Genomic DNA, 22,796 nt, shown 5'->3' on the forward strand with positions numbered 1-22,796 from the left:
GCAGGGGGGAGGAGGAGGGGAGGGGGGTTAAACTACTGTGTGTGATGTCAGTGGAGAGAGGAGCGCTGGAAGAAAAGTAGGCAGGGGAGAGTAGGAGGAAGAGAAAGGGATGGAGAAAAGCACCAGGCAGAGAGCAGAGGGAGACCTACAAAAGAGATTGATTACAGGAGAACAGAGGCGGCCAACTAGGCAACAGCAAATGTGTCAGACAGAACAAGAGAAAAAAATAAAATGCAATTGTAACTAAAAAACAAAACACGCTTACTGGCGAGGAATGTGGTCATCAGAGAAAGACTGAAACCTGAAATTGTTGAAAACAACATATGAAAGGAAAAGAGAGCTGAGGAAGGTGAAGTAGGGAACCATGTGGGGTAGTAATACTGTCTGGGCAAGCTGTGGCAGCCCATTAAACACCGCTGTCCAAACATGATACAAGCAGACATTCAAAGCTGTTTGTAATGATGCCATAAATTTACTCGACATAACCCAGCGGACTCGCAAGCCTTCACACATTTGAGCAGAGGAATAAAACTGAGACAGGGAGGTTTCTTTCTCTCTTTTTTAATGAAAAACAGAACCAGGTTTATTAAAAGCCTACTTGATTTTGTGTCTTTACACATTATCATGCCTAGTTTAGATTGGTGCCAAGTACCAATATTAAAAGAATAAAAATAAAATAAAAACCAACAAGTATAAAATATCATTACAGATAAAAGTATTTCCAAAGATACACAGAAATAAGATTTAAAAAACAAAACGAGAACAATCAGAGTTAGTTTCTGAGGCGAGCTCGTCGGGACGTGCGTGCGATGGGCGTTGTCACTTTAGGGGTCTCGCTCTCTGCCATCACAGCATCTGATGGAGGTGGAAAAAAAGAAAAAAGGAAATTGAAACATAATGAAGTGGGACGAGTAATGACGATGTCTGGGAACAGCCATGCACTATAAGAACAGCTGAAAAACCCGCACAAGAAATATTCAGGAATAGATTCAAGTCTAATTATTTTAAAATATATTTTTGTAACTCAGAAGTGTTTCAGTAACTCAAGTCTAATCAAAGGCTTAAAAAATAATCTTACCTGAAACACTTTGTCTAATTAATCACGGAAAGCATAAGATAACTGGAGATGATAACAGTTCTCTGGAAATGGTGGTTAGTTTTTCATGTCGTGTAATTTTTAAAAAAATTTAATCCTTCAAAGATATCCACAGATCTCGGATTAGTGCTGCAACAATGCACATCTTACTTTTTAGACCGAAGGAGGTCCAACGGTCTTAAATCGTCTCAGCTGCTGCTCCACAATCTCAGTCTAGTGGTCTAAGCACTCTGAACTCTGGTGTATTGATCCAAAGAATGTTATTGATTTGTAACACTTGATTTATAGCACTATGTCAACTCTACAGTGCAGCTTATCCCACTGCACATTGTAGCAACACACACCTCACCTAACCACAACACCTGCCATAGGTCTGACTGGTGCTTTTTTCTCTGTACATAACTTTATCAATCAGCTATTAAATCTTTGTTTATTAGCTTCTAATTCAACATGAAGCAGCTCGGAGCAGAGCAGACACACCAGAGGACAAACGCATAGATTCAATGCAGTACTATAAATCATGTTTTACAAGCTAATGAGACAAATTGAATACACTGCAGTGACAAACAGAGCATACTAAACACTTGACTAAAATCCAGCGAACTGGATGACAAAGTTTCTGCTTAAATAACAGACAACTGTTATTTGCTATTATCTGACATGTTACAATTCAATGGATTTAATAAGGAAAAAAAATGAATTGCCTTAAAAATATGTATTTAGATGACAAAATAAATCAGCAGATGTATATTAAAAGGGGGCTGAGTGTGCTCCAGATTCTGATTCTTGGAGAGGGAGAGTAGCTTTGCATGACGCAGGTCAAAACTATCCTTATTGGTCTTCTACCGAGCCCCTCACATCATCCTTTTAAATAAGGCGTTTTAGCTTATTTAATAGGATGCGTAAGTTAACTTTGTTATTTGCTGCTCCTTGCAAACATAAGGTGAGTATCCAACACACAAGATTGAAAAAAAAAAAAAAAAAACAATTAAGAGGAGGGGAAAGCTCAACACGTCCCCTTTAAGGATAATAATTTTTGATTCCAAGCAACTGACCCGCTGCAAAAAGTAATTTCTTACAAAACCCATTAAAACTGTTTGCAAATTAAGTGTAATAGTGACTTAATGAAGTGGCTTCACTCACCCTCTTCATCCTCCTCCTCATCACTGCTGAAGGTGATTGCAGGCTTCTTAGACTTGCGAGATTTGCGAGGCGTGACAAAACTGTCATCACATCTTGAAACTGGAGGCTTTCCTTGACCTGCAATAAAAATAAACATAAAATTTATCGTGTAACTAAAATGAGAAACAGACTATTTCTGCAACAAGGTTCTTCAAAGCAGGCTGACTCCTGACCTTCCTTTGACTTCAGCCGGCCTCTGGTGGGCGCAGGTGTTCGCGTGACTGTCTTCTCAGCAGACACTCCTGCTTTCTGGTTTTCCTCATCCATCTCTGGGCTTTCCACATTCTCCAGCCCCCGTGTGTGAACTGCAGTCAGACGCTGTTCAAACTCATCTACCTGAGCCTGGAAAACAAAGTTAACATTAGCATGGGATGGAATGAACTGGCATTTTATCTTTCACTGACCACTTAAACGTTCAGCACACCAGAGTCTTCTCCAGACATTTACAGACAATAGAAGCTTTTGATAATAGACAAAGTATCCACCATTCAACTTTAAGTCTCACGTCTGTGTGGATCACACAGATGGCTAATAAGCATTCCCGTCATAGCTCTGTGAAGTTGGTCCAAAGGGTGCATAGACAGGTGCAGTGGACTGGTAAAATGGTAAATGGACTGGTTCTTATATAGCGCTTTTCTACTCTGAGCACTCAAAGCGCTTTATACAACTAATTCATTCACCCAATCACACCTATTCACAGAAGCACTTTTTCTAAGCTGTTAGTGCCTATCTAACATTCACATCTGATGGATGCATCGGAGAGCAACATGGGGTTAGTATCTTGCCCAAGGATATTTGGCATGCAGACTGGGATCGAACCACCAACCCTCCGGTTAGTAGCTGGCCTGCTCTACCACCTGAGCTACACATGACTGCGTGGTCACTGCAGAACTGACTTAAACAGGGAATAATATACCTTAAACTGTGGTTTAGCCCCACGACGGAGCTTGGCGGTGATGGAGAGCAGAGGCTGGTAGACGCCCGGTTCAGTCAGCTTGTCACTGTAACACTCCCAGCATTCCTGCAGCCTCTTGAAACCGCGCTCACACATGGAGAGCAGAGACAGAGACACGGCCAAGTCACACCACTGACGCTCTGTCCTGATGAGAGAAAGAAAATCTGAAGATGAGAAATTGTGGGGGAAACCTGACTTAAGAAAACAAAGTGCACAGAAATTCTAAAACTCAATAAAATAAAAAAAAAAGCTCATTCCTCATGAACATTGCATTGCCCTGACATTTAGACCAAATCTCATTTTCCCAGAACCTTCTTATATCCAAATTCATTTTGCCAACGTATAATATAAAATGCCCTTCATTTGAGCTTTGATAATGGACGGAGTATGAGTCAGAAGCTCAAGCATGGCCAGGCCAATTGTTCTGTCTACAGTCCCCAACTATACAGGAAGACAGTTTCCATGACAAAATCTGTGAATAAGAAGATGTCGGTGTAGGTGACAGGTGAAGTGAACTGTGAATTTGCATTAATTGTCAAACGCTCTCAGTGAAAACGCCCACTAATTACCCACACATCCACCCCCGCTTCACACACGATTAAATAAAGCAGGACAAACGAGAAAGTATAAAGGAAATGGTAAAGAAAAAACAAAACAAAGGATCCAGGTTAGAAGTGAGGATGGGAAATAAATGGAGGAAGAGAACTCACTTTGCAGTTCTAAAGCGCTGACACAGTTTCTCTACTAGAGACTCGGTCTGCCTTTCTTTAGTGATGTAGGAGAACAGCTGTCTGCAAACAAACACACACAATATAACATTTATTAAAAAAAGAAAGAACATTCAGTTGTTGAATTTCTCCTAAAAAAAATTCTTAAAGTCAAGTGAGAGTGGTGTATACTGTATATTTATACTGTAGGTCCCACTGAAGTTTTATTTTTAATATTGTAAAAGTGTTTGACTTTGCTAAACTACCTCTTCTTCCAAAAGGTATATAGGTATTACATCTTGTTCTGACTTTTCAGATATATCAGAAAACTAAATATTTTGCTTAAAAACTAGATAAACTAAATAAATTAATATTGTTTGCACAACTTGTGTTTTTGTTTCTTATCCAGTCATTAAAAATATAAAAAAAAAACACAAAAAAAAAACAACCTAATTAATTACATTAGAACATTTGCAGAATATTTGTCATAGATGGAACCAGACTAAGGAACAGTGTAGTAAGTATTCTTGTGTGTAAGATAATGGGGTCTTAATGACAGTAGTCATTTCAGTTGCCAAAATAGCTTGATTGCTTGGGGGTTAAACAAGGCGTCATTTGCATCATTTGCCCCAAGTCTGTGGTCTGCTTCACAGTTGATGCAGTAAGAAAACGAAAACACGACATGGTACACAGCTGTGCATCTCACTTCATAATAGTGTTGAAGTCCTCTGAGCTCATGCCTCTCTCTGGGTCGGACAGGCGGCTGATGATGTCTGGGAGCAGGTTGTATATCGCATTGTCCTGATGGGTAACACAAAGAAAATGGTTAAAAACACTCCCCGTCACTCAGATTCCATCAAGCCTTCTGGATGTGGTCTACCTTTGTAGCAAGCTCATTGAAAAAGTTCAGGGCCAGGCTGTTAATGTGCGAGTCAGGGTCAATTAGCAATACAGCCACTTCGCTGACTTGACCTTTGACCTTGAGGACATCCTTAAGCACCAGCTGAGTGAGAACAGTCACAGCTGTCTGCCTTACTGAAGGAACCTCATCACTCAGCCTGAAAGATAAAGGAAAAAAATAATGATAATTATACATAGTATTTCCTTCGTTACGCATCATCTGATCTTCTAATGATCGTCGATTTTCCATTAATGGGAGAAATGTGTATTTTCAAAGCCCAATTCAATGATATCTTTTAAATTTCATTTTCTGATGTGGATATTTACTGTAAATTATTTCCTACAGCCCACTCTTTGGTAATCCCCTTTTGAAAAAAGTTGCACTCTACAAACCATGATAGCTTATTTTCAAAGCTGCATTTTGCCATAGTTGTCCTCTTAAACACAAACAACATGCTGGCGTACACACAAACAAAAATCATTCTGATATTTAGCAGGTAAGGAAACCAAGATACCTTTCCATCATAATTAAATATGCCACCTTTGATCGCTAGCAGTTAACACAATACAGTTAGCGCTGAGGGAACTCTCAGGTTTCAACACTGGCAATAGGTTAAGAAACAGAAAAATCAGTCAAACTGTTCTGGGATAATGTTCTTTTAATTTTAGAGGACACAACAGGTTGTGACATCCCTAAGGACCCCAGAGTGGTGTTTCTGGGTCTCGTACCTTGTGGCAGGATTAGAAGCACAGTTACCTACTGCTTCAAATTTTGACTATTGCATGTAAAACAAAAGAAACTAAGGACTAAAGCATGGACGATAGAAAACTATACAACTTAAAACACTGGTCAAAGGGTAAGACTATAGCAAGTGCTCCCGTTGATACTAACTATGTCAGATTATTGTGCTGTAACCATTTTACTTTCTGACCAGGTTTTAGACACTCTAGTACAGGGGTGTCAAACTCAAATACACAGTGGGCCAAAATTCAAAACTGGAACAAAGTCGCTGGCTAACATTAATATTTATTGAAATATATTTATTCCTCCAGATATAAGAATGAATCTTTTCTTATGGACTAAAACACGTTTTGCTGAAAAACTGAATATGGAACAAGCAAAGCTTAATACTAAACAATATATATATTAGCTGTATAATACCAGTAGGCCAGCTCTAATAGTAATTTGGCATGGCTTCACGGGCCAAATGTAATTAGGCTGTGGGCCAAATTTGGCCCACGGGCCAGAGTTTGACACCTATGCTCCAGTAGATGATAGAGTGCCTAAAAAAAAAAAATCTGGCATGTTTAAATTTACTACATTTATTCCAGGATTTTAGGTCTAATGACTTCCGAAGTATAGGAATAGACACATGAATTGTTCAGAGTTGAAAAACACTACACCTGAATTAATTTTACCACCACCGCTAATGTCAATAGGACACAATATCATTTTCAGCATGATGATGGACAATTTGTTCAGCATAAACTGTCTAACATCTGGGGAGAATGAATGTGTGTACAAAATGACAAATTTCAAAAAGTTGGCATTGAGATACTGTACTGGTTAACTGAAGAATCTGTTGGAGGTGCTAGAGGAGAAAAAGGCTGGATTCATCTTCTGACAATGTGAATGAAAAAGTAATGGCAAGTCACTGAGTAACTGTGTGTAGCCACATTGCTTGTTTTGCAGAAACATAGACAGAGGCGAAAATGTATGGCCACCTTTGAATTTGTCATCTCTCCTGTCATACCAACTTATAATTAGCCATAACTTTACTGAAACCAAACAACATTGGTTTCAGTAAAGTTTAATATAATGGGACTGGACAGGCTGTGGCATGGCAATCTGATACCACTCTGAAACCAATTTAGATTTACTCTCACCCAAAACCACAGCGCAAAAGAAACTCATTAGCCATTTCTCATTTATGGCAGAGAGCAGCACTCCTGGCAGACGATCAGAAACATGTGCATGGTACTTCCACATGCCAATGCAGAGGCTTACAACAGCAATGAACAGGGTAATTAATTCTTAATGCGCTTATCAGGAGGCGCCAGCAGGGCAGCAGCCTCGAGAACAGTGGAGGTGTTGGTGTGAGGCAGACAATTAGGGAATACTATGAAATGCTTATCAGGTACAAAACACTAGGAGGGCAATGACGCATTATAAAAAGAACAATGTTTTACATGTCCAAACCACCTAAATGTGAGCATTATCAGGCATTACAATTAAAACCCCACTTCATCAAACAGAGGAACTTCAGCTTCTAAGTTGGCTACAGAAAAAAACAACAGTGCAACTTTGTGCAGGAGAAATAGACTGCCAATGCTTTTTTAAAATGAAAGCATACCTACAAGTTGAAGAACATTTGACTTTTCTCAAAATTATTCCCTTCTGCTCACACAGCCACTCTGTATAATTACAACACACTACTCACTGGCTCCAGCCACAAACCATGACATACTAGTAATTAAGCTGTTCCTTGTCTAAAGGGGCCGTTGTCAGAGGTGGTCCGAGGTTCCATCCCAGTTCACGAGTGGGGGTGGGTTTTATATAAGCCACGAGGCAATTTTTGGTTCCTATGGCAACCGTAAGGGTCAGAATACAAGGCACACATGAGAGTTTGCTAACATAGATCATCTGAAAGTTTGTTCCCCCCGACCATTAAAAAGTCGTGATGGAAAGAGTAAACTTTTCCCATCATGTGGCTCAGTGGAGCATTGTGACAGTGGCAACACTTCAGTGGCTGAGAGTCGCCGCACACCGAGATGTCGTGTTGGTGGGATCTGGATGAAGATGGCTCGAGACTACAAGCAAAGGAAATAAGGGGTGGAGGGGGGTGTTGTATGCCATGAAATGATGAAACGTCATTTACAGTACTCCCACTCAGCTGAGCCATCAAGCGTAGGCTGCCACTTATAATCTTGGGTGGGAAACAAATCTACGGATATTATGATAATGTAGTCCTAACTGGAAGAGAGTTTATTAGTATGGGGGGAGCGATAAGAATGAGCTGCTACTGTGACAAATTTGTTTCACATTACTGGGATGATCAAGCTGAACATGTAATTACATACCTGGCATAGAGATTTTGTGTCCAGGGCTCCAAAATATTTGGGAAACGGACAGTGAGGTCCCCCAGGGCTATTATGGCATTAGCCCTAACCACAGGGAGAGTAGAGCGCTCCAGAACAGTAAACATGAGACGGATGTTTTCTTCACACACTGATGGGCTTTTTAAGAAATACAGGAAAAAAAGAAGAAAGAAATGCATTTAAAGTCTCAATGTTTAAGTTAGCAATAAAGTTGCTAACTGCTTGGGCCACTAAGAAGTAATAAATCTTTCTTTAAATCTTTAAAAAAAAAAAAAAAAATTCCCCTCAACACAGAATTACAGCATTTCTTCAACCGTTAGCATAAAAACCTAATTAATCACCAAACAGTATTACCACTACATAAATGTAGTGAAAAGTGAAATGTGTTTACCTAATCATCATGTACTGAGAGAGTGCCAGACAGGCAGCAGTGGTGAGCTGCGGGTGGGAATAACGTCCTGGGGAGCCGCAGACTCTCACCAGCAGGGGAAGGAATGCACTCAGCAGGTTCTCCTCTAGAGAGCAGAGGGGAGGGAGGTGGGGTATTTGTGTGGTATTTATAAAAAGACTGTAGTATGAATTGAGGGGTTAATGTTGTTTAGTGTGACTGCAGACAAACAAAAGAAAAAAGGTTGGGTTCTTTACCAGCCAGTAATTCTGTCTCACAGATGTTTCTGATGAGTTCAGCCTCGGTATCTTCAGCAGAGGCACCAATCAACCCAAGCTCCTCCTCCATAGTGCTCTCATTGGCTGTTTGCTGTTAGGAAATCATTACATTTTAAAATAGATTACGGTTTATGCAGAATAATATAAAATGCAGCCACTACAGAGGGGTGTCCTACAGAGGAAGTCCACCAGACTTTCTTTGCCTTAGCTAGCTTGACAAACTCATGGGCATCATGACTGTGGTTTTCAACTTGCTGAACCAAATTTTCCTGCTTCATGTTCTGTGCATGATCATATAAAATGGGGTGTTTCACACCTCATATGATTCTCACAAAAATGATCTCTACCCACATTATTAGATGATTATGATAAAAATGATAGTAAAAAAAAATCTATAAACATAAAAATAACAGTAAAATGCAACACTGTTGCGAAAAAGACTAGATTAATGCAGCTAAAAAAAAGAAGAAGAAAAAATCCCAACAATTTAACAACAGGTTATACCACAGAACGCTAAAATCATCATTTTAACTTGAGCTAATTATTTTAATGCTGAGCACACTCAGCATAAATTACCATGTTGATCTAACCAGGTTAAAAAAAAAAAGTCACTAAAATTTCTGACTAGAAGCTGAACAGAACTCTGTCACCTATTACTCGTTTCGTTGTACACCCCTCTAGAGACAAAATAAGGTCACGTTAGCATGTTGCAAATACATGTCTGATAATCTGGTTATGATCTGGTAATGAATAAGATATGCCAGTATCTCACACTATTACAGAAGTGTTTTTTGACTCCTAAATGTGGCACCTAAGAATGTATATTTGCGATGTGTGTTAGTAAGCACAGAGACAGAAGTACAGCCATGAGCACCCTGCATAGCCTAGACTATCATGAATTCCTGTCAAGGTTTAAAACAGGTGACAGTAACATTTTGGGTTTGACTCAATTGTGCCTTGTGTCTCTCTGCCATATTTTCCCTCCATGGCTATCTAAAAAGACACAAATAAAAACTAAAAACAACAGAAAAGAAAAAAAAAAAAAAACATTGGAAACTTCTAATGCTAATTGAGGAAGCATTTATCTTCCTGTTCCCTGATGGGCTGAACAATTATGAACCATCACTCATCTGATTCCATCGGTAAAAGAAATCTCATCAAGCCATCCTGCTGAGGCTTGGTCTGATTATCAAAAAGCTTTTTCCCCACACAGGGGGTTATGGATTCATGTGTAATTTTTATGTCACACGAAAGTACATATAAAAAATAAAAAAAAACCCTGACATTTAAACATGTCTGCTTTTGTCAAGCGAAACATTTGTGCACAGATGTCTGATTACACTTTACAGTAAAAGATGGCCACTAAACTTAATTGGTTGTTAGTAATTGTACTCATGACTTATATCTTGCTTATGTCATAAAATACTGAATATTCCCTCTCACACTGAATGGGCTGGCAACATAATATGTTATCTTTTCTTTCTCAGTAAACCCACCAATTAGCTCAAATAGCACAGTGACAACAGTAGTAATAAATGGCAGTTAGCATAAACCTATAGAAGTCCAATTCTGTAATAGTTGATATTCACATTATTTTTGGAACTGCCAAAATTAAATTCTTCACTGCCACACATGGCAGCAAAAATGCTTTTAAAAGTCTGATAAAGTTAGATCTTTGAATGTTTTATCTAATTTTGCCGAACGTCAAATGGATTTTATTATACTGTCTATATTATAGACAGTATAATAAAATTGTATGTATGTATGCTGTATGGATATTATAGACTCTATAACATCCATACAGCACATCATCATTACCTTGGCTTTTCCGGCTGGGCCTTTTTCCTTCTCCTCTCTCTCCTCTGTCTCTCCTCTCCTCCTCCGCAGCTCAGCACTCACGCTGCGCTCAAGGTGAGACACCTGCCAGAAAGCCACGCAGCCACACGCAGCCAACAGCTGGGCCAGACACACACAGTTCACTGCAGGAGGGAAAGACATGTTGTTGTGTGAGTATAAAGCACCGTGTGTGTCACATAGTGTCCTTTCAGACATCAAAATCTACAAAGGCTTAGTCCTGCTTCAGAACACAAAAGTGCTCAAAGAGCAATGATGGGACTCACCTTGTTCACATTGCTCATTAGACTCTTGAGAGCCATCTTGCATTTGGCCAGCATCCTTGTTGACTTCGCCACCTTCTGCAATTTGATCTAGTAAGAGGCGGGCACTTCGCTGGAGCAGCCTGGAGCACAGCTGGTCAGGCGATTCAGCCAGGAAGTAGATGAGACGGACAGCCTGTTCCATGAAGCTCTGCCAGTAAGGGTCTTCCATCACCACACCTGAAGCAAACACAGACAGAGGCAGTCAGAGGAAGAAACCATGAGCAGGGAAAGAAAAGAATGAAAAACAGAAAAATTGTCATTTTTCTGAATTTACCTTCAGCAACGGCCTGTGTGAGACAGGTGAACAGCTGATGGTCCTGAGGCAGTCTGAATGGAGCACCCTTTGACTGCTATTGGAAACAGTGCAGTACAAGATGGTAATATTGTGCTGGACCCCCCAAACTGGGCATTTTATGAATTCAGTAATTTGTAAATATTAAATTAACAAAGTTGTATCTATAGATAGGTAGTAGTTTAATTTCCTGACTCATATAGCCATAATCAAGAAATCCTTTAAAAGGTATGCTTTATATAATCTTACCCTGACATGATCAGTGATGTTGCAGATGGTAATAACTGCATCTCTGGCCAGAAGGAAGTCTTCAGTCACTTTTTCACCCAGGGCCACTGAACAAAGAGTGTCCAGATTACTGAGCACCACCTCTCTCTCTGCCCTGGTACACACACACACACACACACACAGAACTAAGTACAGATTTTATAGTTCTAACTGATCATGTGATTATACAAAGAGAAGTAAGAACATCTCTGCCCTACATTACCCTGAATGCTCCATGCTGGCCTTACCAGCGCTAGGCTACAGACCAGATAACACTTGTAGGAGGATGGGTGAGGAGAAGCACATAAGGTTTAATAGGTTATGAATGCTAGTGATGCTGGATGAAGAGAGGCAGCAGTGTGGGTGGACTGCAGATAGACTCTTTACTCTTCCTCTCTGTCACTGCTTTTTTTTTTTTTTTTTTTTAAATAAATAAATCTATCTATATACACACATACATATACACACACACATACATATACACACACACACATATACATATATATACACACACACACACACACACACACACACACACACACATATATATATACATACATACACACATACATATACATATATATAAAGCACTGGCAAGGGGCCCAGTTATATGGTCGTGACTTAGATTACAATGAAGAGGAGCCGAGGCAGGGCTTGTATTCTGACTAATGGGAGGATTTACTGAATGTCAAGTAGCTGATGCAGGACCAAAACGTAAAAGGATGTGATGTGCAGTCATTTGTGTGGTGAGGAAGAGCACAGACTTAACGCACTTTTAAACGGTTTAGTCAACTTAATTGTAATTGTAATTACAAATAAAATATTATTTTTTGCTTCCATGTGACTTAACATATATAGCTTATAGATAGTAAATATTATGTTTATTCCAGTACCTTTGTATCGTGTTTTGTAATTCAAACAGTTTTAATCAGAAACAGTCCTGTTCCCTTAACACGCAATGTATTTTTACACATTTATCGTCAGTACAAAATATAATGGGGACATAATGAGATTGTAGCTTAGCTGCTGTCAGCCACATGTGAAATTTTTTTTATAAAGAGCTAGCTTAGCAGGAACACCATGACTCAGTACAAAATTTGCCACGCTCCTCCACAGAGAGCCAGCGGAATTCCAAATGCCCTTCCCTCATCTACATTAAACAAGTTATAAGCAGACAACCAACACACATTTTTATAGGTATACAAAACACATTTTGCCTCCTTCATGCCTTCTCTTTTATAACTCCTCTACAGAAGGTGATTTTCTTTTTTTCTTCTTTTTTAAAAAAAAAACAAAAAACACAAGGTCCAGATGAACAGATTCAACATGAACTTTTTGGGATAAAACACCAGTATAGTTTAGTTAGGAGTGTGGCCTCTTTGACTGACAAGTGTTATGATAGAGAACGCTAGTGTTGAGCTGCCAGAACTAAAGCTTTGGCAGCTTTAGCAATCCACCCTGTCATCCAAATATGGTATGGAATGCTAGCTAAATGCCATCTACGATATTACAAGCTAGAAGATATTCAACATGTGAAAAAGGGGAAACAGCTAAATAAAAAGCAACACACAGTAAACAGTCTGGAGGAGCACAAGATGATTATCTTGAAGACAAAAATGAGGTAAAGTCTAATTAAGTAAGGCTTCCGAAGCTTCTTACAAGCTGTAAAGCACCATGGGTAATTATTGTACACCTCACAATAACCATTTTGGGTGACATCCCATGTACTCTTTTTTTGTTTAAAGTACTCTGTTGCACAGAGTACTTTAAACAAAAAAAAAGGTCAGATTATAAGATAGACAGAATGAAAAAGTAAGTTAAAAAAAAGGACTGATCACAATTCCACAGGTGATAACTACACTTTATAGGCTTAACAACAAAAACTATATATGTGGTATATATACATAACTGCTGGACTACAGGGACTCTAGTCACTTTGGGCTCATTTAGAGTAGAGCAGTGGAACTCTCACCTTGCAGCCATGCCCAGCAGTAAGACTGCAGCTCGCTTGTATAAGCTAGAAGTTTCTCGTTTACCAGTAAATCTCTCCCACAAGACCTGAACTACAGTGGACTGGAGACTGCTGCCACTGCTGAAGAACTCCTGTACCTATAGAGACATGATTGAATAGTTACAGTAAAAAAACAAAACAACAACTTGTATATACTCGTAAATACCTCAACATGGAGACACTAATGTTTCAGGATTAGAGGATGCGTTTTTACAGCCGAGCATCACACACAGAAATATCCATGAGAGTAATAACAGAGTCACTTACAATTTCCTCAAGACACTGGATTGTTCCCAGAGATGAATCCACCATCAGCTCAGAGAGACTATCAACAAGAGTCTGGGCTTTCGTCCTAAAAAAAAGGATTAGACAGATGCTTGTTTTTAAGGTTTTGCTTTAATCACAATATTGTATTTACCATTAATTTTGGCCCAGGCCTTAAAAAAAGTAATAAAATTTGATTAAAAAAAAAATGGTCCAAACAATATAAGCCAGACAAGTCATTTTATTTATTTATATTTATTAAATGCTATACGAGTCGTGCTTTAGTCAGTGACATTAAACCAGCAATAGCCTAATGCTACTGTAATTGTTAATGAAAAGATTACAGAAAATGACATAATCAGAGGGACAACAGTACTTTGTTTTGATTAAAATAAATATGCAAACAGAAAAGTCCCACAACCATGAACTGGATAAAAAAGAAAAGAGAATTCAAGGAGGGAAGAAGAAGTCTTTCTAGAAGCAATACTTTCTATTCTTAACCATCTTAGAGAAGCGTCCAGCATTTATTTTGTGTTAGCTTAGTTATTTTTAACGTCATAATGCCAGTACACTTAGGACATGAAAGAATGGGTAACTTATTCATAACTCAAATATGTGTGAGGTCTTACAAACCTGATGGTGTCTCCCTGGGGGTTCAGATACAGACGCCTGTAAGCGTGAATGACTGCATCTTTAATTGCAGTATCAGTTGACCAAACCAGAGGCAACATTTTCCTCACTCCACTGATAGAGTTAGCGACACTGAACTCGCACACCGTCACACAAAACTGCACAGCCTCCTGGACCACTAAAAGAAACAAAAAACAAACAAAAGAAAAAAACAGCTGAAGATTCTGTTAGATTAAAAAACTTTACAGAAATCTACAAGATTACATTGGTTTACTGTGTAATGGATACAGCCGTCTACCTGAAGTTGTTTTCCAGTACAGCATGGTGTTGATCACAGAGATTGCTCTCTCTACTTGTAAAGCGAAGGTTTCTGTATCTTTCAGGTACTGCACCAACATCTCTTGCTTCTTCAGCTCACCATCCTCACCCTCTTTCTCTGGTTCTTTCTGTGGCGTCGGTGGCAAATTCTGGTTGAGCTCGGAAGTGTCATCATCAGAGCCTGAGGAAAATGTCAAGTATTGTACACTTAAGATCAAATGGGCGTTCAATCAACCAAGTTTAAAACGTTGTTTGACTGCAGCTCAACTGTTTATGAAACTGTATGAGATAAAAAAAAACAAAAAAAAAACGTTCCAAATTAAAACATAAAACCGAACTGCCTACCACTTTCCAAGTCCTTTTTAAAAATAATAATAATAATTTGGATGGGTTCAAGACGAGGCGTGTGAAGTCTGGGCACATATTGTATTGTCTGGCACAGGGCCACCAATAGCAAACCCTCTCACCTTTAATTACATAATAATAATAAAAAATGTTGGGGTTTTTTCCAGTTGCAGCAGATGGAGTTACAAGAATGCTGCAAATGAAGACATTTGGTGTCATGGCGTACATGCTAGGTTCTTTTTCATGTTCTTTACGCAGTTTCTGAGCCAATGATGTGTGAACAGGTGGGAGTATTTCCCAAAGTAATGTATGCTAGGAACCAGCGAAATATTGCATTGTAAAAAGAAAGCTGATGTTATTCACTTAAGTGGTTTTAATGTCATGGCTGAATGGTGCACATTACAAATGAGACAGCTGTAAAAACACCCCCCAGGGACAAAACAAAAACATGTTTATGTTCTCAATACAACTTCTATTAAATGTCACCAGGAAGAGCAATTTTCAGACACACTGAGTACAACTTTTACCTTTGAAAATCAGAGCCAGTGTGTCCATCATATTCTCAGGTGTGAGAGTGGACAGAGAAGTAAACATCTCAGATTCTGGGAAGCAGCTGTGAGCTCTTATACTGAGCTGCACAGCATCCCTGTAGAATGCAACACAAAAGAAAAGCCCCATTAAAAAAAATAAATAAAAAATGAAAATTGTAGGCTACTGACAGCAAGGGAGGAAAAAAATCCTCCAGTTAGTGACACTACACAGGCCTCCACTGGTGATTATCATCACCTGTACTTGTTGACACGGAGGTACTGAGCTATCTTCACCGCGGTTGCTCTGTCGTCTTCTGCCTCCTTTTCCTCCTCCACCTCCCCGCCTTCCTCGTCCTCCTGCTGCTCCTTCTCTTCTTCGCTTGTGGGCTCCAGTTCTTTCCTGACAGTGACGAGGAGCTCAGGCACCATAGCAGCCCACAGCTCAGATGCTTTAATCACTGCCACTGCCGGGAGGGAAAGAGAAAAAAATAAAATAAATTCAATGGTGATGACTCAGCTTAGACCTACAAAGAGAAAGAGAGAAAAAAATAAAATGAAAAAAGTAAAAGTAAAACAATGTGCCAACAGAGATTAAAAACAGAATAATTTAGCAGCAGGACAAAATGGTAAGATGATTGTTGTTTAGGCCAAGAATTTAGTAAGGAATGGTGGGCTCCAGAGTCCTCATATTTAAACTTGTCATTCTTCTAAAGCTAATAAAAAATTTAAATGTTCTGATTTCTGGCAATGTAGTAAACTAGTTAATATTTTTCCCCATTGTGAAAAACAGATTAAACAAACAAGAACAGATTTCTTCAAAAGTTTAAAACAAACAAACAACTTATCTAAAAATAAATATTATAGTTCATCATTTATGCTGTATTGCTATTCATCAAACCAATTACAAAACGTATTTCTGTTTTCAGCATGAATATGGTTACATCAGATGAAAGACATCTTAAAAAAAAAAACATTTTGTTTAATAACTGGATCTCACACTTAACAGATGTTTAAATTCTGAAACAATGGTTTGTTTTCTGTTTGCTTGTGATGACATACATGGCATGCTGAATTTAAGCGAATTTCTGAACTTGGCCCTCAGATTACCAAAGAAACAGCTCATGGCTGACTGAACAGCAGTGAGAGCTGGGTGAACTTCTTGCCCCTTACACACAAACACACACTGTGAGCTTCATCCTCGTGGTTACTCCGCTATAACTTTAAGGGAATAATTCGAGTCGAGCCAAGTCACTGTAGGCAGGCCCTTACAGCAGAGCAGGAATCCTCCTCTGCACTGCCAAGATTACCTGCCAGTCAAGGCAAGAGGAACCCAGCTCTCATTCAGCAAGCTCATATTCGCCTTGGTCTCATCACAGGGCAAAATGTGAATTAGTCTTAAATAATAAAATAAAACATCAGGGGAGATTCATAGCAATACTTATGAATAATCACTCAGGTTTTGTTTACCAGGTGCTGTCCCCTCCAGTTTCTCTTTCAATTCTCTGAGTTTAGAAGTCTCCTTCTCCAGTGGTTTCTTCAGATCTGCGCTGCTCAGCTGAAAGACAAGATAAATATTCTATTATATCAGGAAACCTGAAGAACACCTGCTATTTAGAGTTTGACGCATAGTTATTTACCTTGCAGCTATAAGGATTGTGTGCTATGAAGGCAGCCAGCAGTTGGATGGAACTCTTAACCACATTTATAGATTTGTCCATCAGCCGTCCAACAGCAAGCTCCATCACCTCGCTATACCGACACAGGGGCAGCGCCTAAACACAGATGACTTATGTTACCAGGAGCAACAGCATTCTTTTACAAACACAATAGCTGATGAGCAAACCTACTTTGCTATTGACGATGCGTGTGTAGACCTGCAGTACACGTGTTCTGACATGAGAGTGCGAGTCATGCAGATGCTCCTGCAGTGTGTCAAAGAAACGGTCACGGTCAGCTCTACCGGACTCATCTAGCCCATCACCGCACAGGACCCTCACAAGGATCTCTCCCAGCACCTCACAGACAGCAACACGCATTGTGTGACTCTGGGAAAAAGAAATGAAAAAGGTTGGAAATTAAGAATTTCAGTGAAACAATCTGTTAAATCCTACAAAAACAGAAAAACCTCACTAAGAACTCTGCCCTCAGATTACCAAAGACAAAACTCATGGCTCACTGAACAGTAAAGAAAGCTGGGTGAACTTCTTGCCTTTTTTAACACACACACACACTCAGCACACAAACACACACACAGACATAAGACACACGCTGTCAGCGACAACCCAGAAATTACTCCACTGTGACTGCAGAGGAATAATTTGGGTCGAGCCAAGTCACTGTAGGCAGGCCCTTACAGCAGAGCAGGAATCCTCCTCTGCACTGCCAAGATTACCTGCCAGTCAAGGCAAGAGAAACCCAGCTCTCATTCAGTAAGCTCGTATTCGCCTTGGTCTCATCACAGGGCAGAATACTCTGTTCTGCTTTTAACGATAATGTACTTTGATTGAAATAAAAAATGCCCTTGAATTTGCAGTTTTAGGACACAATCATTAGATAGCTTAGAAATAACTGAGAAACAGTATTTTGCTGAAAAGTTGGAAACAGTAAAAACAGACGTGAAGTATGCAATGGCAGATTTAGACTATATGATAAAGACATGATTATGACCAAATGTGAATGAAAAAGGGAGTCTTCAAGGGTCAAAATGGGTGTAACACATGCTCTGTGCTCTCACATAATGCACTATAATGGATGAAAACTGACATTACACCTGCGATGCCTTGTGGGTTTCTTTCAACTGCACAGCTGGGTACAAATCATGACAAAAACAAAGGACTGACATTGCCAATGTATCTAGGTATGAAGTGACAGAAGACAGCCAGTATCATGCAGAGGTCTATTTAGATTCTTTTCCTGTAAATCCCTAGCAAGCAACCTTCCAACAATATCTTGTACACTGTGAAAGACACGAAGCATGACTGAAAGAGAATTAATGTGCAGTCTGTCATGGCTCTCAGTCACAAAAAGGCAAGATTCATGACTTTGTAATTGCCGAATCTGACACAGTGACCATTGCAACAGAGAAAAATAGTGTAAATATCTGAGCCAATCATTACCTGTTACTCTGAGTAATGTAAGCACTATATAAAATTTTACTAGAGCTGTAAAGACCCTTCCTTGTCTTGTCTTAAAAAAATGTATTGTGCCCAGTGGTGTGTTACCCAGCCAAATACAAGAAACAGTGTCTCCTGGCTATAGCAGAGAATAATAAAGTGAATGCTGCTTGCTCATCCCACACTGTTATATTCCTTTTTAATCTTGTGTTTGCATTACTTCAAAAACCAATGACAACCCACTTCTAAGACAGGATCTTGACAACTGTAAAAGAATTGTAGATGTCAACGTCACTTTTATTTCTATAACACATTTAAAAGCAACAAACTTGACCAAAGTGTAATGGATCTTTTCCCAGTCTGTCCTAGACCAACAAAACTACATAAAACTCAACACAGGACATTAAAAAAAAGCACTTAAGAAGCACAAGGAGCAGAGGTTTGTGATGATTTAAAACTGCCCACTCCTTGTGGGCTCACACAGGGACAGTTCCTTTAATGAGCAACCCTGTTGCTCACACATCAAGGCTGTCACTGTGATGAGTCATTAATATTAATTGGTGCTGTTTTACATGATCACATAGACCTCTAATTAGCAATTGTTTATACCCAATCAATATGGCAGGCAGCCTCTACTTATGTAAGGACAATAATTTTCTTATTCATGAGCTGCAATCAATTACTCACTGTTCGGTGCTCATACCTCTCCTTCCAGGTGTGTGATGAGAACACTGATGTTGGGAATCATCAATTCAGGCACCAAAGCACTGACTTCTGAGAGGAAGGAGGCAAAGGCTTTGACTCCCGACCCCTCTCTGGCCAACTCCTCACTTGACTTCTGACCAATCTCCCTGAGATAAAAAAAACAACAACAAAAAAACAAAAACAAACAAAGACAGGAATTTGTAACACAAAATAAGACTTCACAAACAGATTCACGAAATCAAGCTGCATACTGGATACTGTATACACACAAAAATTGTACAGACCGTATGACTTCTCCTATGATAGCTCTGACTCCGTACTCTGTGCTCCACACAGACACAGCCTGGGCAAACACTGATGACAACTGCTCAAAATGTTGAAGCATCTGGATCACTTTTACACCAGCACCTGTGACAGTTTAGAGGACAAATAAAAAAAAACCTTACAAGTCAGCTATGTCTCCCGAAAAGCTGAACACCTTATAGTGGCCCCCACCACCACCATTTACAGACAATATTCTCAAAAGTGACAGGATTAATTTGTTTCCTCGGTAATAGGACTGCATTTGTCTGACCAACTCACCCAGGAGGTGATTATATTTCTTAATCAGCAACCCCAGGAGGTGGATTACACAGTCTCTGGTGGGTTTACTCTTGACATGGCTGATGGTTGGGTTCTCAAGGAGCTTGTAGCAGCAGCAGGTCACACAGCTAAGAAGAGATAAATGTGTGTTTTTTTATATATTAGATTATGGTAATACCAGGATGAAAAGTTACCAAAAATCCACAATGAGTAGTAGACAAGGTTTTGAATTCATCAGAAGCATCAGATACACACAGTGCATGTTAAAAGCTGAGGTAAGTGCTGCTAGGAGTGTTGTGAGTGTTAAACTACCACATAAATGTCTTCTGACAAACAATTTACTGAATATCCTTACTGAGAACCATAAAACAAGTGGAAAGTGAGGAAATGTGCATAACGAAACCATTACATTGGGCAATTTACCACAGTCCAAATTTCTTCTAACCTTATTAGATATTGTAGATTATTAATGAAGAGTCACACATCTTTGTCATAAGAGTTCCAATTAAGCTACAGAGTTCCGAATGCTCGGAAGTGATATGGATAAGTTGTAAATGACACCAACTAACTGAATTAAACCAGCAAAACGTGATACTGTATTCTCTGCCAGAGCTCTCCTGACAGCAGAGTACCTGATGAACTCTTCCTCCACCAAGGAGAGGCTCCACAGTGAACGGATGTCCAATTGGAAGAGCTGCACAAGTGCCTGTAGCACCTGCTCTCTTTCTGAGTCCCACTGCACAAGTCCTTCTCCACATGCTTTGCCTTTTTTACCACCCTGTACAACATAAAAAGAGCAGTTAAGCTTCATAGATGTTGGACTATAAAATCTTTAATATAGTATTGAGATCAAGTAAATCACAATACATGTCCTCAGATTACCAAAGAAAACAATTCACACCAGACAAACCAACTATACAGAGACTGATAGCCTCTTGCTAGCTGATCATTATGCACACAATGGCAAACATCCACACATTGTTTGACAGCTCCTGCTTATACTACCCAATTTCTCTTGAAGTGGCACAACATAGAAAGTGTCAATTTCACTCTGGGTGGGCCCTTACAGCAGTGCAATAACACTCTACCACACAACCAAGAATAACCACATAACAACAGGCTAGAAACTCAATCTCTTAGTTTGACTGAATCATAAAGCTAGTTAAAGCTCATCAGTGGACATTTATGATAACAGGCATATGCAAAGAACCCTTTAGCTAAGTAAGCAATGAGCATACCTTCCCAGGTGCTGTGACAATATTCTGCCTATAGGAATCACTCTCCAGATTCTCTGTGAGTTTGCAAAGCAGGAAGACGCTCATTTTAACTGCGTTAAGTTTTTCCTTGCGCTCTGCAGCTGACAGGGAGGTGGAGACAAGGATGCTCGGCAGTGAAACAGACAGCCCACTAACCACTGAAAGGCAAGGGTTATTTTAAAAAAAAAAAAAAAAAAAAAAAAATCAGGTTATGTGAGCACATCAACAAATCAAAGTTATCAATTTAAACATCAAGAAAATATTATTTCTTTAAAAAAAAGCAACCTTGTACTAGTAATTCCAGAGTATCTTCTTTAACAGCCAGATCTACCGCCTTACAGTGCCTAAAGAAACAAAGACAGTTGTTTTGTACAGTAATAGTCACAATAAATAAAAGTGGGCAATACATGAAAACACTTACTGCAGCACACTGTAGCCAGTGTCGAAGTGCTCTAGTATACACAAAGGCCCCTGACTCCTTAATGCTGCCTTGAATTCTGTGTGAAACAGAATTTAAAAAAAAATAAACAAATAAACTAGCACAATCATCCCCAAGTATTCGAAGAGTGACAACATTTTGTCATTTTGGGTAAAAAAATCAAAACAAAAAATGCAAGTACATAGGTATTTTAATTAACCTTACTTGGGGGTGTGGTACATGAGCAGGAATCTTGGGAAAGATTTATATAATTGTGTCTGAGACTTAAGTAGTGGCTCGACCCATCACTGAAGTCGAGACTTTGTTTTAGGGGATGGTGATATACACATAAGAAGCTGGGTGCAATCCAGTACTATAATTATTTTTTAATTTTAGCTAATTTCCATCTGCAGACCCTCTGGCAGGTTGGTGTTACACACAAGTTAGTAAAAAGATTCTTAGCGCGGGACAATTCTTGGATGGTAATGACTTGTTGGAGGTGTTTGAAGAAAATGTGATGCCTTCTGTGCACATGTTCTACATTTTGTTTAAAAAAATAACCCCCCAAAGAACAAAAAAACCCCAAAAACTATCAGTGACCTGCCTACATGTTGACAACTTACTGTTGAGACAGGACGGGAGCTGTTTTGCGGAGACCACATCCTGAACGACGTACTGGTTGATCCCCCCAGTCTTCACAAGGTCCCCCACGCACACAGGTACAAAGAAGTCCCACGACATCCCTGAATCATTAAGACAGCCTTTATTTGTATGTTTAACTAACTTAGCTCCTGTTGGGAAAGAATTTGATATTACTTGATATCTACTGTTTTACAAAGCGAGATAGTCGAATATTCGACTAAACACATTTAAAATTTAACTCGTTCTTGATCCTACCTAAGGAGCTAAAGTGCAGCATAACACTCTCTAAGACACTCCAGCCCATGTGAAGAATTACTTCTATTTACCAAAGACTAACATTTATTTTTGTGGGTTTAGCTAACCAAAGCAAAACAGCTACTGCTAACGCAGTTAGCGGGCTAATTAGCAGGGCTAGCTCAGTATCTTGTACGCAGTTACATTATTGAAAAACGGAAATGGCTTCAACAACAAACTACCAACTTCTTATAGTTTATAAACATAAAGCTCACCCGTAACAAATGTACTCCTGTTAGCCAAACTCTGGACCTCTGTAGAAACACGCGTAGCCTGTTAGTATTCACCGTCTCTAAACGGTCTAAATCCAGTAAGTTTTCAAATTTGTCCGAACATCGCGCCAAAGCGGCGACACTCTGACGTCA

At 39.4% G+C, this 22,796-nt stretch overlaps 1 protein-coding gene and 2 non-coding genes across 3 annotated transcripts; all 3 read right to left on the bottom strand.

The window, feature by feature from the left end:
* Positions 1–545: 545 nt before the first annotated feature.
* ncapd2 (non-SMC condensin I complex, subunit D2) lies at positions 546–22,785 on the bottom strand. Its single transcript, XM_085291781.1, has 32 exons — positions 22,647–22,785; positions 22,119–22,238; positions 21,499–21,574; positions 21,363–21,421; positions 21,060–21,235; positions 20,454–20,599; positions 19,822–19,949; positions 19,524–19,647; positions 19,238–19,385; positions 17,269–17,466; positions 17,059–17,193; positions 16,889–16,976; positions 15,678–15,885; positions 15,419–15,537; positions 14,527–14,727; positions 14,232–14,406; positions 13,602–13,686; positions 13,296–13,432; positions 11,306–11,438; positions 11,039–11,114; positions 10,726–10,941; positions 10,424–10,584; positions 8,585–8,696; positions 8,331–8,454; positions 7,922–8,077; positions 4,821–4,998; positions 4,647–4,741; positions 3,944–4,024; positions 3,195–3,378; positions 2,452–2,620; positions 2,240–2,356; positions 546–855 (listed from the first exon to the last, which is right to left on the bottom strand). The coding sequence occupies exons 2-32, from the start codon at positions 22,234–22,236 to the stop codon at positions 773–775; spliced, it is 4,206 nt and encodes a 1,401-aa protein (XP_085147907.1). The 5' UTR covers positions 22,237–22,238; positions 22,647–22,785; the 3' UTR covers positions 546–772.
* LOC146564195 (small nucleolar RNA U85) lies at positions 16,515–16,800 on the bottom strand. The gene has a single exon (XR_014894513.1). It is a non-coding gene; the product is annotated as a small nucleolar RNA U85 (small nucleolar RNA).
* LOC146564196 (small nucleolar RNA U85) lies at positions 17,561–17,885 on the bottom strand. The gene has a single exon (XR_014894514.1). It is a non-coding gene; the product is annotated as a small nucleolar RNA U85 (small nucleolar RNA).
* Positions 22,786–22,796: the final 11 nt, after the last annotated feature.

Source organism: Mchenga conophoros, linkage group LG11 (assembly GCF_057382185.1).
Source record: "Mchenga conophoros isolate Kocher_MC1m ecotype Shallow Benthic linkage group LG11, M_conophoros_male_GT1.1, whole genome shotgun sequence".
In the NCBI taxonomy this organism is placed as follows: domain Eukaryota; kingdom Metazoa; phylum Chordata; class Actinopteri; order Cichliformes; family Cichlidae; genus Mchenga; species Mchenga conophoros.